Source organism: Podarcis vaucheri (genome assembly GCF_965113315.1).
Source record: "Podarcis vaucheri genome assembly, chromosome: 4".
Classification (NCBI taxonomy): domain Eukaryota; kingdom Metazoa; phylum Chordata; class Lepidosauria; order Squamata; family Lacertidae; genus Podarcis; species Podarcis vaucheri.
Genome location: NC_138762.1, coordinates 15,558,493 through 15,567,177, shown reverse-complemented (window position 1 = coordinate 15,567,177; position 8,685 = coordinate 15,558,493). Strand labels below are relative to the sequence as shown.

General features: G+C 53.1%; 1 protein-coding gene across 1 annotated transcript; it reads left to right on the top strand.

Annotated features, from left to right (window-relative positions):
- The first annotated feature begins 656 nt into the window (after nucleotides 1-656).
- FZD4 (frizzled class receptor 4) lies at nucleotides 657-8,128 on the top strand. The gene is made up of 2 exons (XM_082219373.1): nucleotides 657-1,127; nucleotides 6,537-8,128. The coding sequence occupies exons 1-2, from the start codon at nucleotides 858-860 to the stop codon at nucleotides 7,866-7,868; spliced, it is 1,602 nt and encodes a 533-aa protein (XP_082075499.1). The 5' UTR covers nucleotides 657-857; the 3' UTR covers nucleotides 7,869-8,128.
- Nucleotides 8,129-8,685: the final 557 nt, after the last annotated feature.

Sequence of the window (8,685 nt, the reverse complement as noted above, 5' to 3'; positions counted from 1 at the left end):
AGCCTTGCCCCACATAATTGATCACGTGTCGCACCCCCCCCCAAATTTAAATGACAATGCCCATCAACTTTGGAGAGGGCGGAAGCTGTCCCCGTCAAAATAAATATTGGGGGAAGGGGACGAAGAGACCTCGGCCCCTTGGAATTGGCACTGGCGTAGCGTGGGTTGTCAGCACCCGGGGCAAGGCAAGTAATTTTCACCCCCTAACCCGTGGATTTGCGCCCCCTAACCCTAACCCCCAGATGTTGCGCCCGGTGCGGCCGGCCGCCCCTGCACCCCCCACGCTAGGCCACTGGGAATTGGCTCTTCCGCAGCCTTACGCCCAAAGTCGGAGCTAGCCTAGACGGCAGTCCGCCCCCTCCAGTTCCCAGGCGGTTCGGTCATTTTCAATTCCGCCGAATGTGCTAAGCAAGCTCCGCCACGGCGCTCCTTCGCCCTGGAGCACCGAAACCTTTTCCAAACGGCCGCAGTCGCCCCGCCGCTCCCGGGAAAGTGACCCCGCGCGGGCTTCTAACTTTCCCTCGGTAGGCGCGGCTCCCTATCGGGGCGGGCCGGGCCCTCCCCCGCCCGCCGGCCCCTCCCCCGGGCAGGTTGCTCCCCCCACCCCTCGCCGGCCTCCGCCATTGGCCGCGGCGCCTGGCGTTCGCTGGAGGGGCTGCCTCGCTTGGTGTCACCCCGCGCTGCGCCGCCGGCTCAGCCAGACGCGCGCTCCGAGGGCGCACGGGCCGGGCGCACGGACTGTACGGGCGTTTTGGGTCGGCGGGGCCGCTTTGGGGTGGCGCCTCGCGGCTTCCTCGTGTCTCTCGGGCTGGGCTGGAGCCCGGCGGCGAAGGGGAAGCCGGGCAGCTGGCTGGGCGATGGCCCCGGAGCCGGGGGAAAACGCTGCCCGGCTGCTGCTGCTGCTGCCGCCGCTGCTGCTCCTGCTTCTCCTGCGGGCGCGGGGCGCGCGCGGCTTCGACGAGGAGGAGCGCCGCTGCGATGCCATCCGCATCCCCATGTGCCAGAACCTGGGCTACAACGTCACCAAGATGCCCAACTTGGCCGGCAACGACTGGCAGCCCGACGCCGAGTTGCAGCTCACCACCTTCACGCCGCTCATCCAGTACGGCTGCTCCAGCCAGCTCAAGGTGGGTCCGACGTCTCCTCCAACCCCGGCCTCTCCGCGCCCCGTCTGGGCTCTTTCCCTCGCTCGCCAAACGCCCAGGGATTTATCCGGCCCTCGAGGCTGGCAAAGGCTGCCGCTTACCTTGGGCTGCGCGCCGGCGGAGCTCCCCGCGGACGCTTCTCCTTGGGGAGTCGGCAGCCCTGAGCTGCGCGCAGTTCCCTCCCGAGGGTTGCGATCCTGAGCCCATTTTACATAGGAGGAGTAATCCCGTTCGGACCGCACCGGGCTTTAACGTCGGGGAAAACGCGCGCAAAAGAGAACGCCGCTCAGCCACTTCTGGGTTTTTCAAAAGGCTGGTGTTTTTTTAGCGCCAGCGATGAGCCAGAAGTGGACGCTGCGGCTGGAGTGAATGCATGAGAGGGTCTCGGGGCGTGTGCAGAGTGCATTTCCCTTACCGCTGTGGGAAGGTGGTGATTCAAACTTATTTGGGAGGAGCGTCCTCTGAGGGTGGGAGCGCACTTCACAAGCCTCGGGAGTGGAATACTTTCTGTGCATGCTTAAGGTTACTGTTCTCTTATTGCTTCACACAAAAAGGAACTTTAGCCAAGGATGTTGAGGGTGGGTGGTGGGGCTCCGCCTCAGACCCAATTCTTCTGCCATACCTGGCGTGTTATTCACTGCTAGGATGAGGAAATAGGGAGTGTTCCCCAGACCTTCGAAACACACTCATGGCAGCAATGGAGAGCCTAATCCACTCCCGGGTGTTTCCAGACAGAAGGCTTTGGGGGGATCAGGTGTGCTGATTCAGCCGGAGTCTGAAGCTGGCCAACTCTCAAACAGGGCGGTGCGTTGTGCGTGCCATGCCCACCCTTCGTAGTTCAAACCTCAGACGGGGGTGCGTATTGGATCCGAGTCCAAAAGGCTGGAGATCAGAGTTGCCTTTCTGCTTGAGTGTAAAGCCCTTTCGCTGTTCGAGGCTACTTTTTGCTCCTTGTGCCACCTGCCTCTTTGTGTTTTGATTTCCACCTCCTCGTCTGTCTCTTCCCCATTTTGCTGTGATGACCTGATAACGAACCTCTAGTGCCAGTAGCCCCAAACGCCCTGTTCTCGGTAATCCAGCCTGCTGCCCCTTTCAGGTGTTCCCTCTCTCGGCCCGGCAGTTTGGTGCAGAAGAGACGTTGAGCCCTCCAGCGGCAGGCACCAACTTTAATCCAGCTCTGCCTCCGCATGCCTGGAGCTTTTGCTGGGCAGATGTTGCTAAGCTGGGCAAAGCCACCCCTGCAAGAAGAACACTGCCCCAGGAATCCTGTTAGCCCTGTGTACCTGACCCCTTGAAACTCAGATACATACACCCCCAATTGCACAAGGACGGACACGCTAGACTTCTGCACAGCCCCAGGGAAACGTGTCTCCTTCTCCTTGAGCTGCTTTGTGGAACTTTGCACCAGATATAGACCCATCTCCCTCCTTTGTGGAGCGGACCTGAGCCACGCAGACACACCCTCTGATTGCAGGAGAGTCTTCAGAAAGCGATGCTTCCGCGGGGGGGCTTCCCAGAATCTTGCATGCGCTGGGGAGCCGCAGCAGGTCTGTGGTAGACTTTCAGTTCTTTTCAGTGAATTGCCATGGCACACAATCAGTCCAACGCCCGCTTTGCTATGCTTTGGCACAACCTGGCGCAAAGAGCCCAGAGGGCAGATAGTAGCTGACATTTAGAAGAGAGGAAAAACACACACAAAAAAACAACCTTTGCCAAGTATCTCAAAGCAGCAGGTGCCATTGGATATTTACCCCCCTGGTGGGTGGGTGGAAGAGGGAGGGAGAGAGAGAGAAGAGTTCAAATTAGGAACGCCACACATTGAGACATCTTCACAGCTTTCTGAAGGTGGGTTGCAAATTCTTGCCATCCAAGGTGAGGAGGGTGGCAGGTGCATTTAAGCCAACCAGGATCCAGCCCTGCCCCCGTCATTTGCAGTTTTGTTTTGGTAATTCTCTGTTCAGTTGCAGTGAGGAAGGAAGGTTGTTTGCTCCTTTATTTTCCAACTTGCCCGTGGGCAGTTAATATCTAACTTGCAACTCTGGAGTGCAAAGCCACAGTTCCAGAATTCCCTGTGCATTTCCTGCTTTTCCTCCATGGAGTCCCAAGGTTGCATATGTAGTAGTTCTCTCCCGGCTCCCACCAAATTTTACAACAACCCTGCGAGGTTGGTTAAGCTGACCCAGGGGCATCTAGAGAGCTTCATAACAGCAGCAGGGATTTTGGACCTGCTTCTTCCTGGAACTACGATAGTCTGAGACGAAATGTCAAAGCTGCTTATGCCATTTCCCTTCTATTGTACGCAGAGCAGAATAAAAACAATCAAACAAGCGAGTTATAAAATATGCAACTAAACCACACTCTTCTGGGCCTGGAAGGAAACCGGAAGGCTTATGCAGACATGCGAGAAGGAACTTTTGGTGCAAACATTTCCACTGGGTGTGAATCTGCAGATAAGAAACCCACTTACAATAACATCTAAATCCAGGAGGGGCTGCCAGTGTGAAACGGAATATTCAAAAGATCTCTCCAGTTCTCTTTCGCTTCCCAAGTTCTCCCCCCTCCCTCTCTTGAGGTTAATTTACCCGTGAAGTCGGAAAGCAGTTGGCTTAAGAAACGATGGAGCTGAAATGGTTCCCCCCCTTTCTGATTGGCAGGTTATCCCTGCCTGAATGTATGTTCCCTCTGGCAGCTCAGGAATTTGGACTGCGGCTCACACGGGAGAGAGTGCGCTCTGAATTGGAGTTAATAAACAAAACGAGGAGCAGCTATGCCTGGAGTATTCCAGCTATTTTCACACCACTGGAGAGAGACTCTTCGAGTTGACTTCTAAATGGAATGTACTAAAGAAATGGGCAACTGTGCAGCTTCCAAGTGCAGGCGATGGAAAATGAAATGCTCGTTTTTTTAGTGCAGTTAAAACAGCCTTGCAAATAAGCTCAGACAAGTTACTAGCCCACAGATATTTTTATTAGCCCACATTAGTAACTGCGGCCTAAGATTCTTGTGATGTTTTAAAGCATTCCCGCCTGGTAATAGGATCATAGAAGGGACCCCAGGGGTCATCTAGTCCAACCCCCCGCAATGCAGGAATTTCAGCTAAAGCATCCATGATAGATGGCCATCTCAGATGGTCACTGAGAGGGATTCTGTACTTACTGCTAGCAGCTAAAGTGGTTGTTTACAAGCTTAATTTTCCATCTTTCTTTAAAACTGTTTCTTAATGGGAAGCCTGGTATTCTCTTGCATGTTTGGGAAATAAAGATCTTCCAGGGTTTAAAGAGCCAGGTTTAATTTAAAGAGCCTAGGTCTCTGTATGTGAGCTGGGACATGTCACTGAGCCCTTGTCTGAAAAATGGGAGTAATGAGACTGTAAAGCACTTTGCTAGACTTATTCCCAGCAATACCAAAACTTTCAGAACCCTAAAAAAGGGAGAAAGTCTGTCTAAACTTGGGAGTTATCCTGCCTGTGCTCACTTCATAAATGCAGAGTTTTAAAATCTGTATCTGAGGGCAGAACTCAAAACTTGGGTTCTTACACTTGCAGCAAATAATCCCCAGAAACAATAATAGTGTGGCTTAGAATCATGAATTGTACAGTTGGAAAGGGACACCAAGGGTCATCTAGTCCAACCCCCTGCAAGGCAAGGATATTCTGTTTGATTCTGTTGCATGGGTCAGGCATGATAGCCAAGTCTTTATAGAATTGAAGGAGGAGATGCTCTGGATGGAATTGTAGTCTGGGAGGGGGGAGATATATCATTGCCCTTTCCCATGAAATTTACCCTCTGTAGCACATTTTCTAGTTTGAGTTTATACAGTGGTGCGTCGGTTTCAGAACAGCGCTGTTTATGAACAATTCGGTTTACGAACGCCACAAAATTGGAAGTAGTGTCCCGGTTTGAGGACTTTTACCTCAGTCTAAGAATGGAATCCGAATGGTAGAAAGGCACTGGCGGTGGGAAGCCTCACTAGGGAAAGCGTGCCTCGGTTTAAGAACCATTTCGGTTTAAGAACGGACTTCCGGAACAGGTTAAGTTTGTAAACTGAGGTACCACTGTACAGTGGTACCTCGAGTTAAGAACTTAATTCGTTCTGGAGGTCTCTTCTTAACCTGAAACTGTTCTTAACCTGAGGTACCATTTTAGCTAATGGGGCCTCCTGCTGCTACAGCACAATTTCTGTTCTCATCCTGAAGCAAAGTTAACCTGAGGTACTATTTCTGGGTTAGCGGAGTCTGTAACCTGAAGCGTCTGTAACCTGAAGCGTCTGTATCCCGAGGTACCACTGTACTCCTTTAAAATTCTTGTGTTCTGGACCAAACGAAATGTGCCTTGTCACACAATTTGCTGTTGCAGAGCTTTTTGTTTCGTTGTTTAGCAGCAGTTTAGCCCAGTCAGGACTGTCGTGTGGTGGGGGGTCTACAGTCTTAACCAGACTCCCCCCCCCCCCGATCCTGCAATCTGCCATGGAAGGAGGAAAGGGACCATCACAAATAGTCGGAAGGCAGGGTGAGTCCTGACTGGGACAGTGGCAAAGGGATTGAAACTCTCCCTTCCTTCAGGCCCAGCCTGGGACGTTCCCCCCTGGAGCCACCTATTTCTTAAACAAGCAGCTATGCAGCATCAAACCACATGATAAAAGTTAGGGTTTGCCATATTTCAACAAGTGAAAATCCGGACACAAAATAAAATTGCCTGTTTTTAAGGGAAATCGGGAAAAATGACATTGCCGACATGGCTTGCCATATGTCCGGATTTTCCTGGACGTTACAGTGGTACCTCGGGTTAAGTACTTAATTCGTTCTGGAGGTCCGTTCTTAACCTGAATCTGTTCTTAACCTGAAGCACCACTTTAGCTAATGGAGCCTCCTGCTGCCGCTGTGCCACCGGAGCACAATTTCTGTTCTCATCCTGAAGCAAAGTTCTTAACCCGAGGTACTTTTTCTGGGTTAGCGAGCTCTGTAACCTGAAGTGTCTGTAACCTGAAGTGCATGTAACCCGAGGTACCACTGTATTGCCAATTTCTGCCTGGACACTGCTTATGACCACAGTATTCTAGATATGCCTCGGAAATTCTGGACGTATGGCAATCCTATAAAAGTCCCATCTGGTTTGGCCTTCAAGAATGAATGATGTGCTTTTTCTGTACGCGTTTTGTGAAATATAGCTCTGTGCTGATCCTTGGTATGACCTTGGCCAAATCTTAAAGTGTGAGCAAAATGCACACTGAAGCTTTTGCAACTGAACACTTTCAGGTTTATGTTCTGTATTAAAACGCGATTCCCAAGTTTATTTTCCCTCAGTGGCTTGGGGGGAGAGCGTGCTGGTGCCTTCCTGCAGCCTCCTAAAAGTTGTCTTGTCCTTTCTTTCCTCCCCCCTCTCTTTCTTCCAGTTCTTCCTTTGCTCCGTCTACGTCCCCTTGTGCACGGAAAAGATCGACACCCCGATCGGCCCCTGCAGCGGCATGTGCCTCTCCGTCAAGAGGCGCTGTGAGCCGGTCCTGAAGGAATTCGGCTTCTCCTGGCCGGAAACCCTGAACTGCAGCAAGTTCCCGCCGCAAAACGGCGACAACCACATGTGCATGGAGGGCCCGGGGGACGAAGAGGTGCCTCTTCACAGCAAGTCGCCCTTGAACCCTGGAGAGGAATGCCACTCAGTGGGATCGAACCCGGACCAATACATCTGGGTCAAGAGGAGCCTGAACTGCGCCCTTAAGTGTGGTTACGACGCCGGCCTCTACAGCCGTTCGGCCAAGGAGTTTACAGACATCTGGATGGCTGTGTGGGCTAGCCTGTGCTTCATTTCCACAGCCTTCACGGTCCTGACCTTCCTGGTTGATTCCTATCGGTTTTCCTACCCCGAACGCCCCATCATTTTCCTGAGCATGTGCTACAATATTTATAGCATTGCCTATATCGTCCGGCTGATCGTGGGCCGGGAGAGGATTTCCTGCGACTTTGAGGAGGCGGCAGAACCTGTCCTCGTCCAAGAAGGCCTCAAGAACACAGGATGTGCTATCATTTTCCTGCTGATGTACTTTTTCGGGATGGCCAGCTCCATCTGGTGGGTGATCCTGACACTGACCTGGTTCCTGGCCGCAGGGCTCAAGTGGGGCCACGAGGCCATCGAAATGCACAGCTCCTATTTCCACATCGCGGCCTGGGCCATCCCCGCCGTGAAGACCATCGTCATCCTGATCATGAGGCTGGTGGACGTGGACGAGCTGACCGGGCTGTGCTACGTGGGGAACCAGAACCTGGACGCGCTGACGGGTTTCGTGGTGGCTCCTCTTTTCACCTATTTGGTGATTGGGACCCTGTTCATTGCGGCCGGCCTGGTGGCTCTGTTTAAAATCAGGTCCAACCTTCAGAAGGACGGGACGAAAACCGACAAGCTGGAGAGGCTGATGGTGAAAATTGGGGTCTTTTCGGTGCTCTACACCGTCCCGGCCACCTGCGTCATCGCCTGCTACTTCTACGAAATCTCCAACTGGACTATCTTCCGCTACTCAGCGGACGACTCCAACATGGCGGTGGAGATGTTGAAGATCTTCATGTCATTGCTGGTGGGAATCACCTCCGGCATGTGGATTTGGTCTGCCAAAACGCTACACACCTGGCAGAAGTGTTCGAACCGGCTGGTGAACTCTGGCAGGGTGAAACGGGGGGAGAAGAGGGCCGATGGCTGGGTGAAGCCTGGGAAAGGGAACGAGACTGTGGTATAAAGTGGACCAACGCACGGCGGGTGGACCTGCCGGGTGTGCTCGCTCTCCGCCTGCGGGAAGAGCTGGGTTCACGCGAGCAACTGCGGCAGGAGCGTTGCAGTGGTTTGCGCACCATGAAAAGGAGCTGTGCTTTTGGGGAGGTGGTGGGGAGAGGGCGCGCAGAGAAGGCCCGAATAAACTGCAAGGACTTGTTTGTGTGTGTGTGTGCTGTGAACAGCAGGGCTTTGCTCCCACAAAAAAACAAAACAAACAGCAACAAAGGGAGCCTGCAGAGGCTTTCAGAAGCTGTGAAGACAAAAAATGGGAACCGGTTGAATTGTGGCATCCTTGTGCCTTGAGGAGTCTTGGGACTTAGCACCTCCTAGTGACGCATCATGTGCCTTCCCTTTATTCCTCCTCACCCTGCCCTGAGTTGTATTTTTAGCTGTGTGTCTTGTGCAGGAAAGAATTTAGAAAGGGGATCTCTGCTGCTGTTGTTCTAGGGAACTCTTCTTCAGGGCTGCTGGCTTCCAGGGACTTGAGATCCTGCTGCGCAAAGGTCTGCCACCATGGAGGGTTGGAAGGTGAACGTTCGCCTTCCAGCGCCTGCCCTGATGTCTGCATGCCGATAGGGCTGTCAGATAATCAGAAGCCAACACAGTCCCTATCGTCTAAGCCAGCCTAGGACAACCTGGCAGCCTCCAGCTATTGCTGGGCTACATCAGCCCCTGCCCACAACCCCGTGCTGATGGGAGTTGTAGTCCCAACAATCTCTGGAGTCCACAAGGTTGTCCGAGGTCAATCCAAACCATAAGTAGGCAGAAGGGAGCTTACTGGT